Source organism: Carassius auratus, chromosome 6, assembly GCF_003368295.1.
Source record: "Carassius auratus strain Wakin chromosome 6, ASM336829v1, whole genome shotgun sequence".
NCBI lineage: Eukaryota > Metazoa > Chordata > Actinopteri > Cypriniformes > Cyprinidae > Carassius > Carassius auratus.
This window is the reverse complement of record NC_039248.1, coordinates 18175039-18202530: the sequence shown is the minus strand read 5'-3', so window position 1 is coordinate 18202530 and position 27492 is coordinate 18175039. Positions and strand designations below refer to the sequence as shown.

The 27492-nt window shown below is 35.6% G+C and overlaps 1 protein-coding gene across 2 annotated transcripts; it reads right to left on the bottom strand.

The window, feature by feature from the left end:
• Positions 1 to 277: 277 nt before the first annotated feature.
• Positions 278 to 27036, bottom strand: LOC113099074 (tumor protein p63-regulated gene 1-like protein). 2 transcript variants are annotated; one of them, XM_026264156.1, is made up of 6 exons: positions 26906 to 27021; positions 26019 to 26307; positions 25272 to 25363; positions 21835 to 22011; positions 6188 to 6341; positions 278 to 1553 (listed from the first exon to the last, which is right to left on the bottom strand). In XM_026264156.1, the coding sequence occupies exons 2-6, from the start codon at positions 26256 to 26258 to the stop codon at positions 1359 to 1361; spliced, it is 858 nt and encodes a 285-aa protein (XP_026119941.1). In that variant the 5' UTR covers positions 26259 to 26307; positions 26906 to 27021; the 3' UTR covers positions 278 to 1358. The 2 variants fall into 2 exon arrangements, with proteins under 2 accessions (XP_026119941.1, XP_026119938.1); XM_026264153.1 differs by having other exon boundaries at positions 280 to 1553; positions 26019 to 26264; positions 26906 to 27036.
• Between the last annotated feature and the right edge of the window lie 456 nt (positions 27037 to 27492).

Here is a 27492-nt window from a genome sequence, read left to right as displayed (position 1 = left end):
TATATATATATATATATATATATACATTATATATATTCATATAAGGTACTTTAAGGTATAAAATACTTTGCATGTATTATAATATATATTAATGTACAAATTGTTCCATTCATTTAAAAGCAGATTTGCATGTTCTCTTGCACAACTCACTTTGCAAGACTGTAATTTTGGTTGAATAACTGCTCATTGTACAACATTTCATCACACAACAAATTTAAATTTTTGCACGTGTTTATTATTTAATAAATCATAAATAATATGAATTATACATAAATTGCAATTTATATATAAAATAGTGATTGAATCAAATTAAGTGTTTTTATAAAGTTATTTATATACTAAACATCTTTCTTTACTATAATTGTTTTTTACCGCAAGTGTGAATTCTCTATGAAATTTGATAATACAAAATCAAGGTTAGATGCTGCCCAATTTGTTTTGTCAATTTAATAACAAATGAAAACAAATGTACCATGTTTATACACGTTTACTGCATGGGGCCATATTTTTGTGCAATTTTTTAAGGGGATTATTTAAATCACCTTGAATGTATAAATTACTCAAATACAGTACATTTGTTTTATTTTTGAATATGTAAACGTATAAAACATATATAACAATATTTTCAACAAGACATGGTTACACTGGCCACTTGCCCTACCTTAGAAACGCCCTATAAATCAAAATCGTGCAGACTATTCAGATAAATGAAGCACTTTTGTATTATTATTGTTCCTAAATGTAGTTCATGAAAATATATTGTATTCAGCACTAATGAACCAAGTTTCTGTACTACTTTTTATTTTCAAAAAGACTTGACAATATGTTTGACATTCTGCTATAGAAACAAATCAAGACTGAGTGAATGTAGTAATTACAAGATGAGGGAAAATCCAGAACTGTGTTCTACTGTAATAATAAACCCTAAACCATCAAACAAATATGATTTGTGTACCTTCATGCATCAATTGCCTTGTAAGAAGGCTTGTGATAAGGTAGAATATCAGCAAAAATACAGAAAGAAAGGAAAGGCCCTTCCCAGTGACATTGTGAAGAATCAGTTTCTGCAGAGAAATAACTAAAACAGAAAACTAAAAACAAGATATTTCTACACAGGAAGTCGTAGGAGGAGGGACAAAATTCTTTTTTATGTTATGACACAACCCAAAGGAAATGACTGATAGACATTGTTAAGATCTTGGGGCAATATAACTAGATGAAACTAAAAGGTTTCATTCACCTTGATTTAAAGTAGCCATATTAATATTCATTATCTTATACAAGTATAAATTACACATGCTCAGCTGGTATAAGAGAATAACTTTGTGTAAACCATCACTGGAAGACTCAAAGTGCCCTCAGAAACCAATATTGCCTCGTGCTAAGCAATAGCCCAACTTGTTTTGATTGCCTATGACAGACATCAGACCCACATATGCTTCAATTAGAATGGGTTGATTCAGCACAAGAACTCCGTTGGCTTTCCCAGGTACAGGATTCTTGCTGTGGGCTTTCTGTGCTGCTGAAGTCAGCTGCTCCATGAAGTTTTGAATCTAAAAGAGGAAGGGAAATATGGAAATGTCTTTTTTTTTCAGTACTAAAACACAGCAAAAACATATTGTGACAACATATTTGACTCAACTCAAGTTTATCAGGTTGGCGGTTTCTGCTTGTCAAAACATTCATGTTTATGTTTTCTCTTTTTATCTACCATTCGTCATTTTTTTTTTACCTGCTGTGCACCTCAGTAGGCGGGGTGGAATGTAAGGAATGGGAATGTGGCTGTGGGATTTGACACCTCTGAAGTCCAAATGACTGGTTATGTGATCTGTGTGGTCACCTGCATAAGACCATTGTCTGTTTTCTAAATTGTATTGCAATTAAATAATACAACCTTAAATCAGGGTTTATGCTTTTTTTCTAAAGCAGTGACCACTTCAGCTCCTTGCGAAAAATAAATGCTTAATCATATTGAATATTTGACCCAGGACCACAGATACAGTCATAAGGAGCAAGGTATATTTGTAGCAATAGCCAACAGCACATTTTATGGGTCAAAATGATTGATTTTTCTGTTATTCCAAAAATCATTGGGATATTAAGTACATCCATAAGAGGGAACAGGAGATTGGCACACGTACATGACTGGCAGACCCGACAGAGACAGACTGCACAGAATAGGACTTATAAACACAGGATGATTACCAAACACAGGTGCACAGAATGACTAATTAAATAAATGAGGACAGGAACATGACCAAATAGGGGGAAAAAGGAACAGAAACGGGCAAAACATGGCACAGAACATCTCCCCCCTCCCGGAAGGTGTGTCCTCACACCATAGAAACAACAGAAGGAGGGATAAAGGGAACTTGAGAGGAGGGTCAGGAGGAGGACGGATATCCAGGAGGGGGCGGCAGACAGAGTCCAGGGAGGAGACGATAGGAGGAGGAGCCAGGGAGGATACAGAAGGGGCTAGCAGCAGGAGGAGCCCAGCAGGACCCAGGCCACAGCCATAATGTCGACCCGAGGTGGAGCTGACGGGGAGAGGAGCCATGAAGGAGGAATATTCACTGACTCCAGGGGGCTGGCCAACAGCGGCAGAGCAGGGGGCGGAGGAGCCCGAGGTGGAGATGGAGAGCCAACAAGCCAGGCAGATGCCGAGGATCCAGGGTGGAGCTGAGGGCTCTGGCGACCAAGGCAGTGGCAGAGATCCAGAAATCAAGGGCAGAGCCAGAGCAACTGAGGACTGTTGAAGAGCCGAAGGGATGTAGGAGTCTGATGGAGCCGGAGGGACGAAGCACATCTGGAAGAGTGGAGTGCTGTGGCGCTGGATGGTTGATGCCAGACCAAGGTGGAGCAGGAGGTACGAGTGAGCCTGGGCTTCGGAGGCTGGAAGCAGAGGTGAGGGATTCTCCAGCAATGGCAATGCTAGAGGATTGCAGACCCACGGAGCTCACACCGTAATGACGGTGGGCAGAGGGTGAGCAGAGGGGCGGCAAGACGACAGAGGTGGAGGAGGCAGAAGCAGGTGGGAGGGCAGGCATTTGTGAGCCTCTGGGCCTCTTCGGTCTTTCGGTCTTTACTTGGGCTGATGCTCCGCACAGTGGGGAGATGGTGGGCTGAGCACTGGGTCTGGAATGGATAGGACGAGATCATCCACAGGACAGGATGGCAATCCATTTCATGCCAGAGTCCAGTCCACGAAGGCAACTCGGATGATGCTTGTGGTGTTCAAGCTTGCGTCATAGAATGAGCAAAGTGTGTTGTACGGGTGGTGGTAGCTAAAAGGGTGAACAGTCTTGTATGGTCCTTGAGAGAGCGCTGCCCCTGTTCCAGTAGGAGGAGGAGGAATTTGGGGTGAAGGAAGGAATCCATAAACACAACAGGAAACAAAAAGACTGAGAAAAAAAACTAGAAAACAAACAGAGGGGAAAAACACTGAGGTTACTCTTTTTGGTTGGTTCTTCTATCACGTTATGCTGCCCGAAGAAACATGGAGCCATGGATAATTGAAAGAGACTTTAATAAAATCCAACACAGAGGGTAAATCCAACACAGGGAACAGAAGGTTGACATACATCAGTGGTAGACCCCGACAGAGACGGACTGCACAAACAAGGACTTATAAACAAAGGATGATACCAAACATTGGTGACTAATTACCAATTAACTAAAGGACAGGAACATGACCAAATAAGGGAACACAGGAACAGAAATGGAAAGAACACAGCAAAGAACAGTCCAGAATCCTGACAATCCTAGTGCTGTTAAAACTAGAGTTGATGCTAGCAATAAATTTTTCCAGTTTAATAGTTAAATCTATTTAATGCAGTTAGAGCAGGCACAGGACTAGAGTTAGCCACCCCACTCACAAGCTGCATTGGTCTCTTTTTTTCTTGATAAGAACTGCGTTTATTTAGATGCAGAAAATCTTTACGACAGCATCAAACAGGAGACATTTTAGACGAGCACTCCAACTTCACCTCAGTGCCATGTGCTAGTCAGATGAGTGTGGAAAAGGTACACATGTTGAGGGTACTATTGAACATCAGTAAACTGCGGTCAGATGAGACATTGTCAGGCCTTATGTCAGTAAAAATAAATGTCCTGTCATGTGAAACATGCAGCGGCATGCTCTGTAGCCTGTATCATTTTATATTAAAACACCAATGAAACTATGAGCATGCATGTCAGATCCACATCACGTTCAGCAGCGGCAGCTCTTAATGTAATAGCAGCCAAATAATGTAAAATCCCAGGTGCTCTGATGTGCGTTAATAAAAGAACAAATAAAAATGCTAAGGATTTTTCTATATTTCATTTAGAATGTAGAGTTTGATAACTTAATTCATTTTCTCTATATTTCCTACTTGCTGAAGGGCACAGGTAAATATGAAATTTATTATAATTGGTTTATGTGAACATTATTTTAAGTTCACTTAAATTAGAATTTAAAATTTTTTAAAGTATTTTATAAAATTGATACTCTCAATTATACTGTAATGTTAGTATAGTTAACATTACATGTAGTCAATGGTTAAAGAGTGGCTGAATTCACAAAACATCTTAAGGCTAAAAGTAGTTTATAAGTAGTGAAGAAGACTCCTAAGTCACTAAGACTAAGCCACAAACTATTCCTAAAATGGCTGTGGCCAGCAATCTGGCTCTGAATGTAAACATTTTAGAAACATTTGATGATAATAACCTTTTAAAATGGTATCACCTTTGGTTTTGGTTGTTATCCCAACTCCAAATTGTCCTTTGATTATGTACTTGTTTTAAATAACCATTTGGGAAAGAAGTAACAGCTTTTTCTGCATCCATTTTTTTTTGTTGCATGTATTATCAGCCATGATTGTTCTACTCTGTTAATTAAAAGGCTGTTAATATGCACATACACTAATTGTTTTTGAGAAGCACACATGTTAGAGACTGACAATTAGCTGAACATATACTTGTTTAATTAGTGACACTTCAAATCTTTATTTTGAAACCTTTATTTGAATATTTGAATACGCCGACGTATAGTATTCTACAATATTTCCATGAATAAATCTCTGACAGAGCCTATCAGCCAATCACTGTGTGCATTGTTACTAAGCATGATGACATCATCCATAGCAACGAGGTCAACCCTGCCCTTACTCTTAGCTTAAGACTTCTCTCTATTCCTTTGTCTATTCCTAGTTTGCACTAGTTTTAAGAGAAAAATCTTAGTTAAATTTATTTCATGCTATTTAGGAGAACTCTTAGTGGTAAGATAAAATGTTTTGTGAATATGGGCCCAGTAGTATTGGCATCAGTGATACTCACCTTCAGTCATAAAAAAGATGCTATTAAATAAATATAAAAAATATACTGTCTTTATGTTGTTACTACATTAATTTAAAGATTGAATATGAAATTATTTCAATATAAAAGTATATTTAAAAACGTTAAATGTTAGGTGGGATTAATCATGATTCAGTTGCTTTTATAGGCATACAAAGATGAGACAACAAAATCACACAAAAATACCTGCACGCATAAAATAAAAATGTACTTGGTAAGCAGATGGTGAAAAAACATGTTTTTAGTAATAGGCTTATTTTTTTGCGATGGTTGTTTTCGATAAATTAAACTATAAATATTGCCATATTGACATCTAAATTAACAACTTTCAGTGCTTGGCTTCTTACATAAACCTGATGTATGTAAACTATAAACTTGAATTTGAACTTGTTTAACCTTCCACTAGCAGTGCATCACTAAGCCACTTTTAAAACTAGTAAGCCTTTCAATCAGTAATTTAATTCAGTAGTTTTTGTGTCATGATTTTTGGTAAGACTTATTCAGGAAATTGTGGCTTTAAAAGGAACCCAGTTGAAGAAAGGCTGCCTCAAGTAACCTTGCCTCAGCCTCATGTAGTCATTTGAAATCTTTATCATGTAGTGAAATAAATATGCATGTTAACTGAACATGTCATTTCGTCCAAAGACTAAAGGTAAACTGTGGATTCTTACTCCACCTCTATAAGTCCTCTGGCAGCACCTCTGTAATACTTGTGAGTAACATATGTAAGTGAGCTCATATGATGGGTGGGTTTTGTCCTTATGAAGTCTGATAATTTGAAAAAAAATAATACATCTTTTAGAAATACCTGACTGTTATAAAAGCGTTCTCTGTGTTGCATTGTAATACTCACATCACACAGGCGGCCCAGCTCCTCATTGGCACTGCTGACAGGGTGATAGGTGAATGTAGTGAAAGGATACTCAACAGAAAAAGGATTCCAACGGGAAGTGAAAGATGGTTCCCTGAGTTTGTCCCAATACACCCGCACACCCTCACCTTCTCTCCTGAAAAACACACACACACACATAACATAATGTAGGAAATGAAATCATTTCTAGAGAAATGTACATTAATCTCTAAAGGGGACTTGATTAAGGAACTCAACATCTCATTTTATTTCTAGAAAAAAGACAAGGAATGCAAGTAGCATTAGTCTGGTAAAGCATGCACAAAAATCATTCAGCAGTATAAAAAACAAGTAGTGACACACATCTTTTGTTTCAACATATGCAAACTCTTACTAACAAGTGCATTATCTGCTCAGTGATTCACAATTTCATGCTTTCAATTGACCCCACAAACCCCCCAGCTTCGCTCCCTGCCAAAACTGCCACCATTTTTCTTCAGGTCGCCTCCTTTATGCACAAGCCAATGTAATGTTTACTAAGCTTAGAGGCAATTCCCGCCGCTCATCAGATTTTCTTTTCATTCCCCCTGCCTTTTTCTTTTGCCATTTAAGTAAATAGATTTTAATGAAAAGCCTAGAGGGGTTGTCTTTATTTTCCAGGCTGACGAAACCTCAGAAGACAAGAGAGCGTCTGGCAGCAAACACAGGACTTTAAAACCTCCAAACACTCACTCTTTGAAATGTGTTGGCACCATTCCATATTTTACAAGCATCTTTCACAATTGACTATGCACCGTTTCTCCATTAGTCATGGTATGAAAGGCTGTGATTTTTACAATCGCCCATACAGTTGTATCAAGAGACTTATCACCATTCTTCATACAAATGTAAAGTATTGCATCATGTTTTGGTGCAACAAAATAAATCGAAAAGCAATGAAGCTTCTTCAAAGTAAATGTAAGTTTTAATTGTGCTTATGGACCACTTGGCTCCTCATAAATGTATATTAAACACTGAATGTTTTCTGATTGGCTGTTATTGTAACTGCACATTGCGTTTTTGCATTTTCACCAGAAACCGGTTGCATCGTGCTTGTTCACAATGTACAGAATGAGGAAGTATAGAAAACATTTGACATTTTTATTTGTTCTCAGAATGAGTATTAACTACATAGAACTGAGGTATCTGAGAAATGTAGAGAGAACTTTTAATGGAATGGTGTAAATTCATTTTTGGGAACTTCATCTTTGATACACTTTTAAAAATAAAGGTATCAAAAGGTTGTTGTTTTTTTTGTTTGTTTTTTTGCAGCAATGCCACCTAAGAACCATTTTTGGTTCCCAAAACAACCTTAATATACTTTAGTCCATGTCAGTAAAGAACCTTTATTTTTAAGAGTGTAGAGTTTTTTAAATGGAAGTAAAAGAAATTATATTTTGTTATCAACATTTGATAAACGTGTGGCATGAGAAGAACACTTCTCGTGTGTCTCGCTGAGACTGATGTGCCCTTCAGCACAACACCATGGCAGTTAATCATACGTAACCAGTGACCTAGTGGTCCTCCTTCATTCTCATACAGACAGACTGGGCTCCAGGTAAAGTCAAGCATCTACTGTAATCACTACAAAGCTTTCAGTGTTTAGCCGCAGGAGGATAACTGTCCTTTTTTTGTTTTTCTGAGCTGATTTCTGAGATGGATACATTCAGCCTGAGGGTTACTCTCTACTTTTTCACAACACAAAAGTTATGACACAGTGCTTGCATAGACTGAAAAAAAAGCTTCCCTAAAATGGTAATATCTACATTAACTGTTTAATTAAAGTACCAAATATTATTTAATATTTCTCAATCAACCTAAATAAAGGAATTTATACAAACAAAACATTTTTTATGGGTTAAAAACAGTGTTGGTTTTAAAAGTTACTTTTAAAAGTAATGCATTACAATATTGTGTACTCCCTGAAAAGTAATTACGTTACTTATTTACTTTTTATGGAAAGTAATATATTATGTTAATTTTGAGTTACTTTTTCAATCTTAGCAGGGCTTGCTTGTTTGTTTTTAATATAAAAAGTTATTCTTTACAAATGTAAAAGCCCTTTCACAACAAAGTGAAATTAATACATCTCAGGCAGAAGGAAGTGTAAACACAAATGTGTCATTTCTGCTTAGAATGTCAGTAGAAAAGACATTTGTTAATAAAATTAAATACATAAATTATATTAACATATTTAATTATTGCAGGTTTGTATAATATTCCAGGTTTGCATTTGACTGTTTTTCAGCATTTTGAGGAATATTTAATCTATTTTTGAGCAGGTGAGATGAGTAAATAGATGTTCATATTTAGTCTAGAACTACAGTAACATCATGTTCACACAGTCTGCACAATGTCTCTGCACTTTCTCCCAATTTCTCTCAACATGGCAACATGAGAGCTTTCAGCCAAGACACTGGAAACCATAACTGACGTTACTTATTTGAAAAAGTAACTCAGATATTTCCTTTTAAATTAAAAAGCAATGAGTAAAAAGTAAATTTAGTGTTACTTTACTAATTACTTAAAGTAATCTGATTACGTAAATCATGTTACTTGTAATATATTAACTATATACTAAATTGCTCTTTAAGGTAACAGTTGCAAGTTACTACTTTTTAACTATAGTCATAATCATACAATTTCAAGCATATGTTGCACATACATTAAGGAAGGACAAATTAGAATGACTAGTATGCATTTAACTTAAATAGTTAATTGTACATCAATTTGTTAATATTTGTATTCTAATTTGGTGTTCCATTGTTCCATGGATGACACCATACAGGTTTGGAATGACATGAGGGCAAGCAAATAATGACCCATTTTTATTTTTATTTTTCCTACTCCTATAACATTACAATTTCCCTTCAAACTTGAACTTCATGTTTAGTCATGAAACCAAACCAGTCTATCTGTTCATCACATAAACCAATTATAAGGAATTAGAATAGAGTACAGTAAAGTATGGACTACAACATGACAATAAGAACTATCCACAATATCCTGCTGCAGTAATCAAAATGTAAAAGCTTACAGGTGTAGAATGTAATAAAGTGTATAAATAATTACTAAAATATTGAGTAAATAAATAGTAAAAAAACAAAAACAAAAACTAACACTGCTTTTATATATATTGAGTATATATGTATATAAGTTATTTTGTGTCTGTGTGTGTGTTTGGGCGAGGGGGGGTTGTAAATGATTTCTTTGAGAATGTTTAATTTCAGGGTTTTTTTTTTCTTATTCAATATGCACAGATGTGTCAGTGCTTGGAATTTTTTTACATGTGTAAATGAAGAACACATAACCCCATCTTCAACACAAGACAATATATTTGACCCTGTGCACAGTTGCTTAAAAATGAGCATGTTGCATTTCCAGGTGTGTCGTAATTTGGCAAAACCAACAGACACTAGAACACACCTTAAGCAGGACCAGTTCCTGCCAAACACACATACCTTAAAGCTACAGAGAAATAGGGCTCTTTAGATAGAAAAAAAGAAAAAACATAACTACAGGGCAAGGCTGTGTCTCTAGCTCTCCTGGTGCTGCCTATGTTTACACTAACACTCTCAGACCTTGACAATGGCTGCTGAGGTCTCGCTGGCTACACCCTGCTGAATAAACTGTTGTGTTGAGAGAAAAAGAGAGGAAAGGTGATTATGGGGTGGCACAAATCCTGACTCAGAGAAAAGGCTAAAATTTTGACTTTTCATTGAGTATATAAGGTTTTTGTATGTATGCTTAAAAGCGTAAAATGTGCTTTGTGTGTACTAGAGCAAGTACACATGCATACATTGTTTGTGAGAAAGCAACAGTGTGTTTTACTCTGCGTGTGTGCATGTGTGTGTCTGAGAGTTGATTCCAGGTGATTCCAGAGGTAAGCTATCAGTACGTGAGGGCCAGTTGAGACAGGCAGAGGGCTGGGCCACAGCAGCCAGCGGGCTGGGACATTCACTGTTTATGGTACAGGCTTGAGCTTTCACTGATCATTGCCACGAGTCTCTCTATCTCTCTTACACACACACACATATACAGACTATTTCATTCCATCACTCTACATGATTGAGAAAGATTGAGAAGGGTAGGGAAAGGGAGGGATGAAAAGAAACCGTGAAAAAGAGAAGGTGAAAAATTAATGCTAAGATCTGTCATGCATGACACACAAGCTTTTCTGAGACGCGTTACACACAGGGGTGCATTCCTAGAAATAAAGTCACACTAAATTGAATGTTTCCTGCTGGCCATAAAACTGTATGTACAGTTATTATATACAGTATTTTAAGGAACATTTTTGATATGCATAAGAGTCTATTTTTTTTTGTACACACACACACCTACACACACACACACACACACACGTGTACATACCTTATTTATAATATTTAATGATATAAAAAAATTATAAATTAATTTTATAATATCATTTTATTTTTAAAAGTCACTTTAATCATGAAATTGTTATTGCTTCATAGTGCAGACAATATTCCTATTCAAAGAAAGTAATAATAACGGTTATAAAACAACAGTTTGTTGTTTATACAACATGATACAACATATTCTAAGGTTTTTTTATAATGCATTATGCAATCATTATAACAGCTTAAGAATATCCTTATAATGTATTATAAATATGGGTGTTACCCATATATATATATATATATTTTTATCAAATGTACAATTTCAATACTTCTCTGTGTTGACCTGATCATTACTTTTTTGTATGTTAAACACAATCTTCTTAAAAAAATTTTTTATGAAAAATAACAAATGAAAAAATATGTAATCATAATCTTTGACAAAAATACTTTTATAAACTACGTTAGTAGATAATTCAGCAGAAAAAGATACTCTAGATTCTGGAAAAATCACAGGTGCACAATAATTGTATAACATCTAGTAAAATATTTTATTTACAAATAAAAGTGAATAAGTCTAAAATCTGGTAAAATAAACACATTGCTCTTTGTATTGTGGTAAATTACATGAATGTAAAAACAAGTATATACATTTATATAGAAATATAAAAGACATTTATTTTAAAACGTATAGCACAGTCTTTGATTATTCAGAAAAGTATTATAATACTAAAGGATCCCGTGCGCAGAATGATGAGCTTAAAACAACACAGAATCACAGTGTGCAAGGCTGCGCAGCCCTCCGAGTCCACATAGAACAGTTAGAACAACAAACAATCTGCTCGTGTTCATCTTCAGTTCTCTCTTCACAGCAATTCAGTCAGAGTACTGTTTGAGTAAATGAATTACTCTGGGATATTGGTTAATTTCGACTCAGAGAGAGTGTCAGCTACGTTAAAAAAGCGAATAACTTAAGCAATTTGTGGATTAATGCTTATTGGAGATTCAGTTTGATTTGATGAACTGGTTCAAGAATAACCGGTTAAATCGAACGATTCGTGCGTGATCCGGACATCACTAGTACAAAGGGAAGAGATATTGATACGTAGTGTATTACATTTGTGCTTTAGTTTATTGAGCCTTTTCTTTGAACAGTTTTAAACCTCGGTTACTTTGTGCTCTTGAAGAGAGTTTCATCGTTCTGACTTTAGTATCCGAATGTGACACTCAGTTTGATTGTTGAATGGAGGATGGCAGACAGCCACAGCAGAAAGAAATGTTTATGTGAACATGAATTCAATGACTTCAATATTGATCTGTACCTTACATTGAACTATGGATCAGCTTCAGAACACTTGAAATATGTGTACGAAAACATGTTGGTGCTTTATAATGTTTTTGTGCCTTTTGTGGAGCTCAACAATAACACAGAATAGTATACGCACAATATCGGATTTGGATCGGTCTCGTCTGATCGATACCCGATCCGCAGAAAATGCCAGTATCGGAGCCGATACCAATCCCGAGTATTGGATTGATACATCGCTATTATTATGTATATGCAACAGTTCAATGACACGAGTGTGTAAATAAATTAGGAACAAATTAGTGTCTTTAAAAACCATCTTACTCTGTTACTAATTCCAAAACATCACTTTAGAACTAGCGACGCAGGAACACTGAGTTGCTTAATTAAAAGTCGGTTTACTATATTACAAGCTGTGTATTATGTAGAGTATTATGAGAGATAGACTGAGTGAGTGAGTGAGTGTGATTCCCTGCATCTGATATAGCATTCATTCTTCAGTTCAATCTCATATTCACAATAAAACATTGGTTTGAATGTCTGCTAGATTCTTTTTCAGTCTATTTCAATTTAAAAGTCTTTACCTCTGACTCTAAAAAAAGTCTCTTGACGCCAACTAATAAAGGAACAACAACTAAATAACTAAACACTAAGAAAAACAGGAACAACTAAAATCACCATAGCAAACACACACAGTTTACCAATACTAAATACTACTATTATGTATATAAAATATTATTTATCGATGAATAATATTTAGCAAACAACAACAGTCATCATAAACGCTGCTAGGCAAATTCAGTCAAAAGTACAAAGGCAGTGCTCTGATTTACAGCATAGAAGTTATATTATGTTATGTTGTGAGATTTTGCCCTCTGCCAAAACTATTTGCTCTGGAACAAATAACAGATTAATGAGACTGAAGACTACCCATGAGATTTACCCAAAGTGAATTATATTTTCAATTCAAATTTTCAGTTGTGATTAATTTTACACCACTAATCATTGATTTATAAGGTATATGCAAATTAATGTCTGAAAATGATTCCGTGACATCAGGGTCAGTATATCATTGGCTTACCAGGTACTTGTTTGGATTACTGGATACATTTCCTAAGGCCATATCCTCATTTAATACTAGAATCTATTTCATTTTAACTAGGTTGACCATACATCCTTGTTTCCTGGACATGTCCTGGCCAGATTTCTTAATTGCCTAAAGGTGTGTTTGGCTCGAAGCGGCTGCGCAGATTGATCGATGTGTGATAAAGTATCATGAGAGAGTTCTGGCAGCATGCAGAGTCTGCTCTCTATAGCTCTTGTGCCACATTTATGTCCAACACTGACTGGGCTGCGTAACACCACTTGAAGCCAAGCTCTTACAACCTAGACAATTTAAGAAATTTAGAAATCCCACCCAGGACAAGAAGGGGATGCATGGTCACCATAATTTTAATGTCAGAAGTGTCAGAGTAAACTGATTTTGTGTAATAAAAAAAGGAATATAATGTTATTTTCATTACGTTTGCATGACATGTTTGTTTAAAAATGTTTTGTAGTCTGTTATCAATAAACAGCTGCTTTCTGAGATAACTTAGACACTTACGCAACAGCTGTGATTAATTTTACACCCCGACTTTATTTCTGTGGTATCTGCAAATGGTGACTGGCTGACGTAAATATCTGAAAGTGATAAGTGACCTGAGGACAATTATATGAATGGCTTACCAGGTACTTGTTTGGTTAGAAATTTTCAAATGCCATTTCCTCATTTACTAGAATCTAGCGTTGTGAAATACAGAAACACCAAAATTACCTTTATGCAAAAACACGTCACATTCCTTAGACTAAATGCCATGTTAGTGCTACTGACTGAATGTGTTACATATTGATACTGCTTGCCATTAGCTTTAATTAAGAGTATCATCACTAGCAAATGTAGTAATTTATTTTTATTTTTTTTTAAATGAAATAAAAGGAAAGGGGAAGGGAAAGGACCTTTAGAGGGGGGGTGAAATGCTATTTCATGCATACTGAGTTTTTTACACTGTTAAAGAGTTGGATTCCCATGCTAAACATGGACAAAGTTTCAAAAAATAAGTTGTACGTTTGACCGGTTTGTCACAAGTTTCGGAAAGTTTGGCTCTGTGTGACGTTAGATGGAGCGTAATTTCCTTATATGGGTCCTAAGGGCACTTCTGCCGGAAGAGCGCGTGCTCCCGTATAGCAGAGCACTGAGAGCACAACAGACTTCACTGATCAGAGCGAGAGACCAAAATGTCACAAAAGAAGTGTGTTTTGGTTGCCAGGGCAAGAAAACCCTGCACAGATTACCAAAAAAAAAAAAAACAGCATTAAGGGACCAGTGGATGGAGTTTATTTTTACAGAGCATCAACGGAGTTGTGCAAGTGTTTGTGTTTGTTCCCTGCATTTCGAAGATGCTTGTTTTACAAACAAGGCCCAGTTTGACGCCGGATTTGCGTATCGTTTATTTCTTAAGGATGATGCAATCCCAACGAAAAAGGGTCACGATCGTGTGTTGGAACCGCAGGCGGTGAGTAAAACTGCTTCAAATATCTCTGTGTTGTTAACTTAGCTATCGTCGCGTGAGCACATCAAGTAAACAACATGCGATGTTGTCATCAAACTGCACTTTCCACATGTACACCTTAAAACAAAAAAAAAAAAAAAAACACATAAAGTGGAACTTAGTCATTTTCCAAAACCGCTAAGCAAATATATACAGGTTCAGTACATACCACATACCACATAGAGACGTCGTTGCTGCTGCTGCTCTTGTTAAATTTCAGCCTTGGGATCTGATTCTGGATCATAAATAAACGGCTGAATCTGACTGTTAGCCATGGTTTATTTTGGATGATGTTTTTTTTCCTCATGGTAATGTCACAGCTTCCAAACGCTCTCAACGCAAAAGCCTACTGGTGCTTGTGATTGTTTAGCTCCGCCCACATGTCACGCCTCCAGCCGGTCGTGTTTTTCCGGGAAAAACGGTACAGACTATCTTTCTCTTATAAATATAATAAAACTAAAGACTTTTTGGAGTTATGAAGGATGCAGTACTACTCTATAGGTACTCAAGATTAACAGGATATTGAGTGAAAACGAGCATTTCACCCCCCCTTTAAGGTTACAAGTCTGACTCTCTTACCATTAGGCCATGACTGCCCCCCAATTTCTAATAATTTAGTGTAACATCAAATTACATCAAAAAGACTATACAGTTAGCATGGAAGGTTTAAAGTTGGATTGAGAAGTTAAATTTTTTTAAACAATTTCCAAACTGAAATGTCACAGCGATTCTAGGTTGACTCAAAAATAAATGCAACAAGAAACAGACTCCAATGTATTCTTAGTTAAGCTTTGGTGCAGCGTCTTGAAATTCCTGTAGCGGTCGACTGCACTTTGTATGACTGAGGACTGGCAAGTCAACACACTAGATGAATATCAGAGGTCTGCTACAGCTGTCAGGGCAAGTGGCTCGCAAGTGCCAGTGCCAACAAACAAATCCTCAGATTGCTCAATAGTTCCTACGATTGAGCAGCACGGCCAGATTTTACAACACACATGGCATACATCCATAAGCCACTCTTTTACTTGACAGGAGAATTGCATGATCAAAAGATAGAGACAGGGAATTTCATGCACGAATCTCAGAGCAGGTGAGAGAAAGGCAGGTGGGGCCTTATTCCATCCAGTGATTCATTTCCTTCATGAAATCCAGGGATGCAAGTGCCAAGAAATGATACATCATAATGCCTCTGTTTAATATACAGTGGAAAGAAAAAGTATGAGCATTTATTGGAATTGGTAATGTCATCGAATTTTCATCCAATTCACTTGGATAACTGTAAAGTAGTTTTTTTTTTTTTTTTTTTACATGACAATGATGTGTCTATGTGATGTATATATATATATATATATATATATATATATATATATATATATCTCAGAATTGTCATTTAGTACTGACCTTCAGAAGATACTTACATGTTTCAGAGAACAAAATAAGCAAAACTTACCTTTATTATTCTGTTCAAAAAGATCAAACACCTCCCAGCTCTAATTGCGCTGTATTAATATTTTAAAAGATGTCAAAAAAAAAAGAAAAAAAAGAATTGCTGTTTTAAAGGAGTCAGATATGCAAGAGACTCATCAATAACTTGTGAAATTCATGACAAAAAGTCAATTCACTTCATTTTTCCACAGCAGAATGAATGTTTAATGGGATGTGCTCAATAAAAACAAGAATATTATTGTATTTGTTTTGTTTCCTTAAGAACACTGTGTTTTTCTATACTTGTAGAGAACTTGTATACCGATGAAGATTGCATTTTATGGCCTATTAATGCATATAACCAACCAATTCCAAAGGTTTCACATACTTTTTCTTAGCACTGTAGGCAACATTTAACCGCAATCGGAAATAAATCAGCGCTCTCCATATAAAACACACAAGATTTAGAGATTTACCATTATGCTTCCTGAGTCTCTCAGGTCCAAACAATGCTGACACATTAATCTATATGAGCGCAGTGGACACAGTCAATACAGCGAATGACCTGACAAGCACTAGCATGTTGACACGTAGTTAAGAAATGGTTAACAAATCCTTATGTAAATTTGAGCTAATCCACCCCAGGAAGTCAATCACAATGAATTCTGCAATACAGTTCTTTCGTTTGTGCAGTTTATACCCCACCCAGAGCACCTAATGGAAACAGCTCAGATAGATTGCAAGGTCTAGAAAATCTGCTAAACTAATAAGCTTATAGTGATTCAGAAGTTATATCGGCAGCCTGGTTCTTAAAAAGGTATTATTTATAAGGTGGTATTGGATACAGCGCCGTTTTGAGAGGATGTGTACTGTACTGATGCTGCTCTAAATGTGTGAAATTGCCCCCTCTGCTGACCGGACTGCAAACCTGTGTGGATTTGATTAGCTACTGAACCAAAAAAATAACAAATGAATAAATAATAATAATAATAATAAAAACCTTTGCAATGCATTTAATTAAAGAATGAGGTTGTATACATATTATGGCTATGTATAATGTATATGTGCATATGTTTTTTTTTTTTTATTCAGTAATGACTAAATTGATCAAAAGTCTCAGTTAAGATATCATTTATTTATTTAATCCACTTTGATATTATAGCAGTAGAAATTACATTTTAAAATATACTGACCGAAAACAGTTATTCTCTGTCTTCTCTGTCAATGTATGTTATTGCTTATCCAAGTTTTGTAATGACAATCTTCTGTGCTTAATTGCAAATGTTATTCTCTATATGTTTGTTTCTGACAGATAGCTGAAAACATTGCCTCCAAGTATGACACATTGTGATGTTCAAAAAGCATCCTTTTTACACTTGACTTACTAAATATATTTTTTTCTAGAAACATTCCGTGAAAATGTAAAAAAAAATAAAAATAAAATAAAAAACCTGTTGTCAGCATGAGCTACGGAGAACACATGAGTGATGTGCAGGGTAGATGGGTAATTACCTTGTCTAGACAGTCTGGGTCGAAAAGCACTTTTTGAAAGCATTGCACACTCCATCCAGCCACACTGAATGAACGCTCTTTGCACATTTAAACTATCTTTGTCATTCAAAACCACCATAAACCACACTCCCTGCAGTTCAGAGAATTTATCACTAGCCATACAGACATCTGGAGCAAACCATGATAAAACTTGGCCATGGTGTACTGCATTGTTTGGCTGTATAGTAAATACATTTCATTATCATGTGAAAACATTTCCCTGTTTGATAGTTGAATACTCATCCAATGCTCTTTCTTAGAAGGTGTACAGTTAATGTTACAGAATCGAAAACAGAATTTGTAGAAAGAGTTACAGGTCTCTCTTGTCCTTAGTAAAGCCAGTAGTCCAACCATTAATCACTGTAATGACTACGAATGGCAAAAGTCCACACATAATCAGCACACTTTTTTCACGTCTTGCTCTGACTGTTGGACAGTTCTGTGGAAATCTGTAGAAAAGTTTTAAATATGACCAAATGTTTTGGACAGAGCTGAAAGTACTAGGAAGGCACCATTTTCAAATTGTGGCTGATACTGATATGCTGGGAATTGTTTTATTCTTATTAATGACATTTTATACTACTTTGAAAACAAAAGTAAGAAAATAACAAATTAAAATAAAATCAATGGCTTTAATTGCTACAATTTAATTGAGGCATCAGAAATTTGTAATGTACTATATATAAAAAGTGATATTCATATTGAGATCTGCTAAAAATTATGCAGTAGATGACAATGGTACTAGACTAGATGACTAGAGAGTAAATGTTATCTTAATGTAAAATGTAAAAAAAAGGTTAAAAAAAAAATCATGCAGACTCCAAACTTTTGAATGATAGTGTATCTAATCTTAAGCCTAAACTGATAAATCAATAAAAAAAAACTACAAAGTAAACTATCCGGTACTATACTTCAAGAGGTAGCTGAAAATGTAGATGCCTTCAAGATAATACAAGACTCTTGCATTTTTTTGCCGGTGTCCTGTTCACCCTGTCTGAGATAATTTTATAATATTTAGCTGATGCATTGTATTGATCCAGTGTCAAATTCTCAACACAAACTTAGACTTAAATTTGCACATTAATTTTCTTTGAATGTACAAATGCCTTCAACTATAACACTGGGCCATCGCAATTTAAACATGCTGACATGAAGATAATACTTCATATTTAGCCCTAAGACGTTCCATTCACTCAATAATTCATCGGACTGATGCTGCACAGTGGTGTTAAGTAATAACCGAGGTTTGCCTTTTGATGCAATTCCACTGTAGTATTCTACTATCCTGTATTATACTGTCCCACTACTGTACTGTAAGTGAGGTTATGAACAAAAACATCTGAAGTGTCATCTGAGGTGTCTAGCCATAACCAGATGAAGAGCTCATCATTGAAGTGATTAAAGTCAATGAGACGAAAAAAAAATGCATTGCAAAAGACAGACTGGAGATCAATGAGAATAACGTTTAAGAGTTAAAAGGAAAACATTAAGCAGAGAACGGCATGTACAGTCATTTAAAATAGAGAAGTGCAGACAGAGCATGAGACTGAAAGAGAGACAAGGAAAAAAATGATGAGGGAGAAGGAAAGAAATTATTAAGCAAAAGAGGGAAGGAGAAGAAAAAATGAAAGAGAGTGGCTTTAAAGCTTGCCTTTTCCCTCCATCACTCTAGGCTGGTTTTCAGTGGCGTTTTATTTATAATTGAATGTAATGTGGGGAGATAAAGTCAGCCCAATACGGCCTGCCTCTTCTAAGCACTTCACGCCACATTACGTTTTATTCATCAAATTAGTTTTACTTGGGTTGGTGTCCCCCGAGCCAGCTTTAAAAGGTTTGGATGAAAGGACTACATTAATTTCTACCACTAATCGGTTACACAAGAGCTGTACTGACAGTTCTCTCCTCCCTGTGTTATAAAGTCCTCTTTACATCCCATTTCCATTCACATAATCCCTCCACACAAAAATTAAGAGAAGAAAAGAGGTTTGGGCCTCCTTCCCCTCTGATACCATTTGTTAAATCCTGCTGCATTGTGGGTATTATCACCCTGTAAAAACTGTTAATACGGTTAGGAAAAATGACTCATGGTCTCAGATTTTCTTCATTTGTCTGTTTAAGGCTTTAAGCAGCACATTCAGGATAGAGAAAAGTACAGGAATGAATGAGAGTCTAAAGCCATTGGATAAATATTCCCAAACATATAAATACTTTATTATGAGAATATTATAGGTTACTGATCCAATTTGGAACACATAGCCACTCAAGGTTACAATCTTAAGACAATGTTACTGTCATGCATCCAAGACTGCAATTAAGTGAGCAATAAACTCATTAGGGCTGTCCCTATCTAAAGATTGTTCTAATCCACTAATCGACGAGTGCATGCATAAAGTTTGCCGCAAAGCACCAGCCAAAGTAAAGACTGTGTGTTGATAAAAATAGCAAGGAGATATATGACCCTGGACCACAAAACAAAGTCATAAGTAGCACGGCTATATTTGTAGCAATAGCCAACAGTACATTGTGTCTATTTGTATGTCAAAAATCATTAGGTTATTAAGTAAAAATCATATCCCATTAAAATATTTTGTAAATTTCCTACCATAAATATTTCAAAGCTTAATTTTTGATTAGAAATATGCATTGCTAAGGACTTTATTTGAACAACTTTAAAGGCGATTTTCTCAATATCTTGATTTTTTTGCACCCTCAGATTCCAGATTTTCAAATAGTTGTATCTCGGGTAAATATTGTCCTATCCTAACAAACCATACATCAATGGAAAGCTTTTAGATGATGTATAAATCCCAGTTTAAAAAAAATAGACCCTTGTGACTGGTTTTGTGTAAGACAAACAACAAGCAGAATACATAATGCTGCCACATACATGTTGAACTGCTTCAAATAAAACTGATGCTGTTTTTTTAAGGCCGCTCCCTGGACTAGGGCTGTCCAAACTCTGTCCTGGAGGGCCGGTGTCCTGCAGAGTTTAGCTCCAACTTGCCTCAACACACCTGACTGGAAGCTTCTGTGCCTAGTAAGAGCTTGGTTAGCTGGTTTCCGGTGTGTTTAATAAGGGTTGGAGCTATACTCTGCAGGACAATGGCCCTCCAGGACCGATTTTAGACAGCTCTGCTCTGGACAATTCACTTTAAAAGTATTGCTAAATGTGCAAGAAGCAGCGTAATATCAATTTGCAGAAATGTCACCACAGGCACAATTTTCCAATGAGCCTGACTTGCAACAACAAATAATATAATATAATATAATAATATAATATAATAATATAATATAATATAATATATCTCAAAAGTTTAGGGTTGTTAAGACTTTTACTGACAAGTCTGTTATAGTACACTCACAAGTGCTGTATTTATATGATCAAAAATCCAGCAAACGGTAGTATTGTGAAATATTATTACAATTAAAATACCTGTTCCTGTTATGGCATTACTTTTGTCCTCAGTGTCACATGATCCATCAGAAATGATTTAAATGTGGATTCGGTGCTGAAGTAAGATTTCTTCTTATTATCAATACTGTAGTTACATTTTTACCTTAAAATTTAATTTTTGCTACATTTATTAAGTTATGTGATGAACACAAAGTTCAAAATAACAGCAATTAATTTGATTCATTTGATTTTTATTTTTAACAATGTAAATGTAATTTCAATGCATACTTACTGAATAAAAGTTTGCTTAAAACTAATCTTACTGACCCCAAACCTTTGAGCGATAGTGTTCTTCTATTGACACATCTTTCAACAGCACATAAAATATGTTATTTTCAACCAGGTGTCCAGCTATTATTTACAGAATAATATTATTCTGGTATTAATATTAACATAATATTGTTAACAGCTAACATTATTTCCCTGTGTTTACATACAGTTCTCAGAAACACAATGTTGTTACTGAAGCAGAACATAAGTCTATCTCTCATCCTCGACAATCCCTGCAAGGCTGTCATCTACATGCTGTATATCTCCCCAGACTTTACACTTATTGTGCAATTAACCATGACGCGCAAAAAGTGAAGAGGAATTTGTAGCTGATTTGCAGAACTGTGTGGAAGATGTTTCTTAGAAAAACAAGTTCTGAGAGTTCTTGAATGCACAAGCCTTCGTGACACATGGCAACAGGTGCCACAAAAGCAACCAGTGTAGCGTAGACAATTTTTGGAACTTCTGTTTTTGTTTCTGAAGCTCACAGTTGAGCAAACACTATGAATATCATACATGTGTGGTAAAAGATGAGGAAGTGAAGGCAAATGAAGAACATTTCAGAGACTTTTTTTTGTTGCAGTAGTGAGACGTGGCTTTTTTTGACAGTAAAAAAAAAAAAGCATGTTGATGAAAGAATGGGTGCTACTCACGTCAGGAGGGAGCGTGGTGGAAAGCAGAAGGTACCATGGCAGATGCGGTCGATAAAGTTGAGTGGAATCTTCTGAATCTGCTCACAGTTAAGCATGACAAAGTCATATTTGAAGAGGAGGAGGGTGTTCTCTGTGATGATCACCAATCGCTCTTTCTCATTGTTCCAATGATCAACTCTACACAGTAACAGGAAAATGGAGAGAGTATTAAACTATTGGTAAAAGTTGAAAAAACACTATTCTGGCCAGTGTCAGAACCATAGCCTTGTACACAGTGCATCAATCCATTAATCAATCAATCAACCAATCAATCTCTGGCCAATTCTATAGCCTGATAATAACTTCCTAACTTTCATGTTATGCCCAATATCTGATAAATGAAAACTGAAAAACTTAACAGACAGAAAAAAACAAATACATTTCTAAATAAATGTAAAGTCTAAAGCATTGTTGTCTTAAATGCTACAAGTGAATTGCATTGTGAAATCATAATGTACGGTACATAAAAAAAAAAATATATATATATATATATATATATAATAAGAATAATTTTGAGATTTTAAATGTAAACTTGAATCCAAATTTACCAATTTTAGAAATGAGCATATACAATTATTGTATGTATCCAATACTGACTGAAACCTATTACATTGTGCATATTTACAAATGCTATTCAATCACAGTTTTTTTTTAAATAATAATAATAATAATAATAATATTTAGGAGTGCTCGATGCATTTTTATTTTTGTGTGTGTGTGTGTGGAATGGTTTTTGTAATATCTGTCTGAATTAGATGTTCTGAAATATCACTTGGTAGTTGAAGCGGATCAATCATTCAAGCAACATATTTAACATCATAAGCAGTTTGTTGTGCAGGAATTCTGCTATTGCTTTTGACAATTTTGACAGTTTTTGCTCTTCGCTTCGAAAATCTTAATGGTACAGTGGTATGTTTGTGGTCTGGCAGGAGTTCCAGAGTGGATAATATCATTAACAGCATCTTTAATCAAAACGAGTTTAATTCTCTGGATCATGTTAGCAAGGGTCCCCTGCTGGGCCCGACTGCAGACCTCTGCTGTGTTGCTACAGTACATCAGTGTAACTACACCAGAACTGGCCTACATTCTCACAAATCTGTTGCTCACAATTCTTCCACAGCTCCGATCAAGCACAGAAGGATTCTAAAACAAGTTGTTGGACATATGTTCATTTACAGTTTGACAGATTGGTTTAGCACGTCGACAAATGAATCTTGCTGCAGTATTGTTTCTATTCCAGTTATTCTAAATGGCAACTTAGAGCAGGCTTTTTCAAACTTTCTCTTAATAAATGTAGAAAATATTTACTTTGTACTAAATTGTGGATCAGTGGGCATTTTTATACCCAATATTAGAGTACAGTTAAATGTACATTAATTCAAATGTATTTAATGAACCAATGAAGTGTAAATAATCCAAGTAATATACTGTCTTTAAAAACCCATGGATAACAAAAGCAAGCATTCTTTAACTTAAGTTTTTTTTTCCAAAAAAATATATACAAATCAAATGATCTTCTCTCTCAAACTCTCCATAGGCCTCCTAGCATGGGCCAGATCCCATTTTGAAAACTCCTGGCTTGTGGAATCTTTTGAAAATTATTTAAGCACAGTTCATTTTATAGATTACAAAGGCTATTCTATTGAAAATCAACCAACCAATCAATCAATAGCTATAGGTGCAGTGGCTGTGAATTCTCTGCAGAGTTATTTTGCAAAAAAATGCCTACAGGTCCATCTCAGTAAATTAGAATGTCATGGAAAAGTTCATTTATTTCAGTAATTCAACTCAAATTGTGAAACTTGGTATTAAATAAATTGAATGCAATGGAATTCAATGAAGTATACTATACTGATTTGTTGAGATAGTGAATTGGTGGGTTTTTGTTAAAATGTGAGCCAAAAACATCACAATTAAAAGAACCTTAGACTTCAGTATGTGTGCATTTAATTTATTTAATACACAAATTTCACAGTTTGAGTTGAATTACTGAAATAAATCAACTTTTCCATAACATTATAATCTATTAAGATGCATCTGTATAATCATGTGGGTCTAAATAATCTAAAAGCTTCAACAATTTCAACAATTGCCTTTAGTATACTTGTTCAAATATTCATGCCTACATTTTTAGATTCAAAGACATGTCAAAACAAAGATGTGTATTCAGAAAATGAATAACTGATGGATGAGCCGCTTTTTAAGAGTTATGTTTTATTTTTCTCAGTGCTCTCACCTTAACTGGGCAGAGAGAAGTTGATTTATGTACAGCTTCTTCAGATTTGGACAGTGACAGAAATAGCACATGGGAATCTTAGTACATTACAAGTTATGGGTGCATTATGGTGTTTGATGTAGGCACTTTTCACTTGGTGAGAAACTCATGACTACGGAAATGGAATATTTTACCTTGGCTGGGTATGTGGGCCTGGGGGCAGGCGGTAGGTGTGAAAGACCACAAAAACACCACATAGACGCAAACACACTAACAGGCCCTAGGGCTTTTGGATCTTGTACTGTAAATATGGGTTGCCCTTGGCATCACAAGAGCTGTTGAATTCAACACTTTTCCTTTTCTGCTAGATTATACTAGATTTTCAAAGAGTTAGATGACTGTTTACATTCAAGGCTCTGTGGTTAAACTCAGTGATAATTGTGTATCTTTTTATTATATCCATTAAAAATGCACAGAAAATGTATTGCTTCATATATTATTAATGTGTTACAGTGATTTACATCTTTTTTAATTTAAACTTGTACATTGTACATTGATTTTAAATTATGCACATAATGCGAAGACATGCATATGAATGTTTGATAATGAACAAATGTGGCATATGAGACTATATAAAGCTACTTTAATGCAACTAAACTATATATTACGCCTTTCAGGTGTCTTTGTTTTGACAGCAAAAAGCTATTTCCTACAACGTCTTCCATAACAAATTTATAGCAGTCAAAATGCATGAATTGCATGGACTTCATCTTTTGTTTCAACCCTAATCTCAAACCACAGAACTGCCCAGACATTGGAGCATGGGAAATATAATATATATATTATTAATTATCATATAGCAAGGGCTTTAAACTGTTTTCTGAAAGCCTGTGCAGAGACAGATAGAAGCTGACATCTGCCAGCACATTTAGCCAAATATCTTCTAGCAGCTGCATTCTGCTGCCTGCTGATTTCGCTTTTAATATTTCCTGCACATTTTACTTATTTACAGAACACGGAGTGAGATAATGGTTTGCATCCTGGAATGAGAGCTATGTGACAAAAGACCTGAATGTGATTTGCTTACTCCAGGTGAACATTGCATATTTGCAGAACAGTCTGTACATACTTTAACTATAATTTGTTGTCTTACAGAAAGAAGAAGAAGAAGAAGAAGACTTACTCAGCCATGAGCCAGATACCTTGGACCGGACCATCTTCTTTGGGATTCACAAGAGCTTTAACATCCTCAATGCCATGGTCCAGTGTTCCAGGCTAAAATGACAAAACACAACAATTCATCTTCATCAAGGCATATTAAAATCAATGGCATCTGTACATTAGGGTCTAGAGGGAATAGACCCCAGAGGATGCTATAATGCTGGATTATCTATTGATTGTATGTAATAACACAAACCTAATTTGTTCTGTGGTCCTTAAAGTTACACTATGCAGCATTTGGCCCTTTACTAGTTAAACAATACATTTTCATAGTTATGTGAGTTATAGCTATGCAAGTGAAATGGTTTTAAGTTATGAGTAATGCCTTTTCACCACTTTCATATAGCAACATTTGGTATTTGAGCTAGCCAACAGACAATATTTGTTAATCAAATGACCTCAGGTAGACTGAGGAAATAGAAAACACAAAAATAGCCTATAGTGATCTCTTGAGGTTAAACCATATGTTTGACTGAATATTATCAGGCAGCACTGGACAAGTAAAGAGTATTGTCTGCTTAACATGTGATTGAGGATAATATTTACAAAAGGTGTTGTTATCAGCACTATATTGTACCACAGAGCAACCATGGTTTGTCAAGAAACGTAGATTCAGAAATGATTACTAACACAGTGGAACACCAATTTGTGGTCAACCCAGAAAACTGAGGCTTCAGTGAGACTTCAAATAGGCTAGTAAAGACATTACCCTGAGGACAAAAAATCTCTTCAGTTTAAACTGTTCCACAGATGATGTCCATTTAACTTTGGCTGCTGAAGCATGTGTAGAGGGGGTGCTTTCTCCCTTTGCTTCTGTAGAAGGTGTGCTGGGTTTATCGGTTCCTTTTTCACTTGGAGATTCTTGAGGATTGATGTCTGGTTCCGGAGACTTCTCGGTTTTCTGCTCCAAATCCACAGATTTGAATGTCTCTTCGTCTTTCTCTGACATAGTGACCTAAATAGATTAGATCGTTTGCAGAGCTCTCAGTGAAATCATGCTGAAAACACCCATAAAGTTTAAACAATTAATAAATAGGCCTAAACTGGAAGAATTGTTTAAGTGTCGTAATCAGCACGAACGATCGAGTAGTCCGATTCCCGAATCGTTTAAATCGGTTCATTTTAGAGAATAAACAAGTGTAGTTTAATATCCGAAGAAATGATTCGTATGAACCGATTCTTTATTAATGAATCGAAACACTAATGAATCAATCGTCGAGGTTTCACACTCAGATCCTAAATAAATCGAGAACTGTGATGCTGTGATGCTATGGAAAGTCATCAAAATGTTCATTTACGCAAATCTTTGGCCAAAACTGTAGATGGTCTATTACATTTATTTCTTCTTGTGATCTCATCGTTTGGCAACATGCTGCTGGTGACAATAAAAGCCTAGAAAGTTTTTTTTGTTTTTTTCGTCCTAGTAGCCTACTAAAATAATCGTTATTAGAATTTTCAATCAAACCCAGTAAGTTTACCCATAGCCCTGACAATTCCCATCCCTAAAATCCTCCCAAAATATTTGATACATATTTTAAACTGCTGTACTCGCTAAAATAGTTAAACGTAATAAAATGCTGGCAGGAAATATCTTACCGCTGGCTGCAAGAATTAAATCAACGTGCTATGTTTGAACAAGACGGTTTGACTCCGCGTCAGGTGCACCAGAACCTGTTATTTCCTGCTTCCGTGGTATCTGTGATGTGAAGATGGGCGTTGACCAGAAAACGAAACCTCTCTAAGACCACAGCAGCTAGAGTAGGCTATGTAGGAAACACGTGCTGCTCCAACAATAAGTAACAAGCCTTTTAAACAGAACAAATTAGTTTATAAATCTCTTCATTTCAATATCTCATTCTGGTCACCTTGAATAACCAATAAAACTGTGGTTATTTTACTTTTCCATCTTTGACATCAATTCAAATAGCCCAAGCCACCCACATTTCTCCCACTAAACAATGAGAAAACTGGCAACTGTATTTTTCTCGACAGCATTTAGGATTTCACACTTACGCTTAATCTTCTGGCAGAGAGGAGCATGGGAAAAATGTTTGTCCCTCATGCTTTTCACACATAGGCCTACTGGCCACAGAGACATTGTGCAGTTTACTCCTCTTTTATGCTTAGCTATGTTCCACCTTAGATGCGTCCTCCCAAAAATACTTATTCAAGCTGCCGATCAA

Excerpts from the sequence above, each read along its gene's own strand:
- LOC113099074 (XM_026264153.1), bottom strand. The coding sequence starts at position 26,258 with ATGTCAGAGAAAGACGAAGAGACATTCAAATCTGTGGATTTGGAGCAG. Across the intron at positions 25,364-26,018 it reads AGAGATTTTTTGTCCTCAGG|CCTGGAACACTGGACCATGG; the intron begins GTAATGTCTTTA and ends TTGTCATTTTAG. Across the intron at positions 6,342-21,834 it reads CCACCACGCTCCCTCCTGAC|GAGAGAAGGTGAGGGTGTGC; the intron begins GTGAGTAGCACC and ends TGTGTTTTTCAG.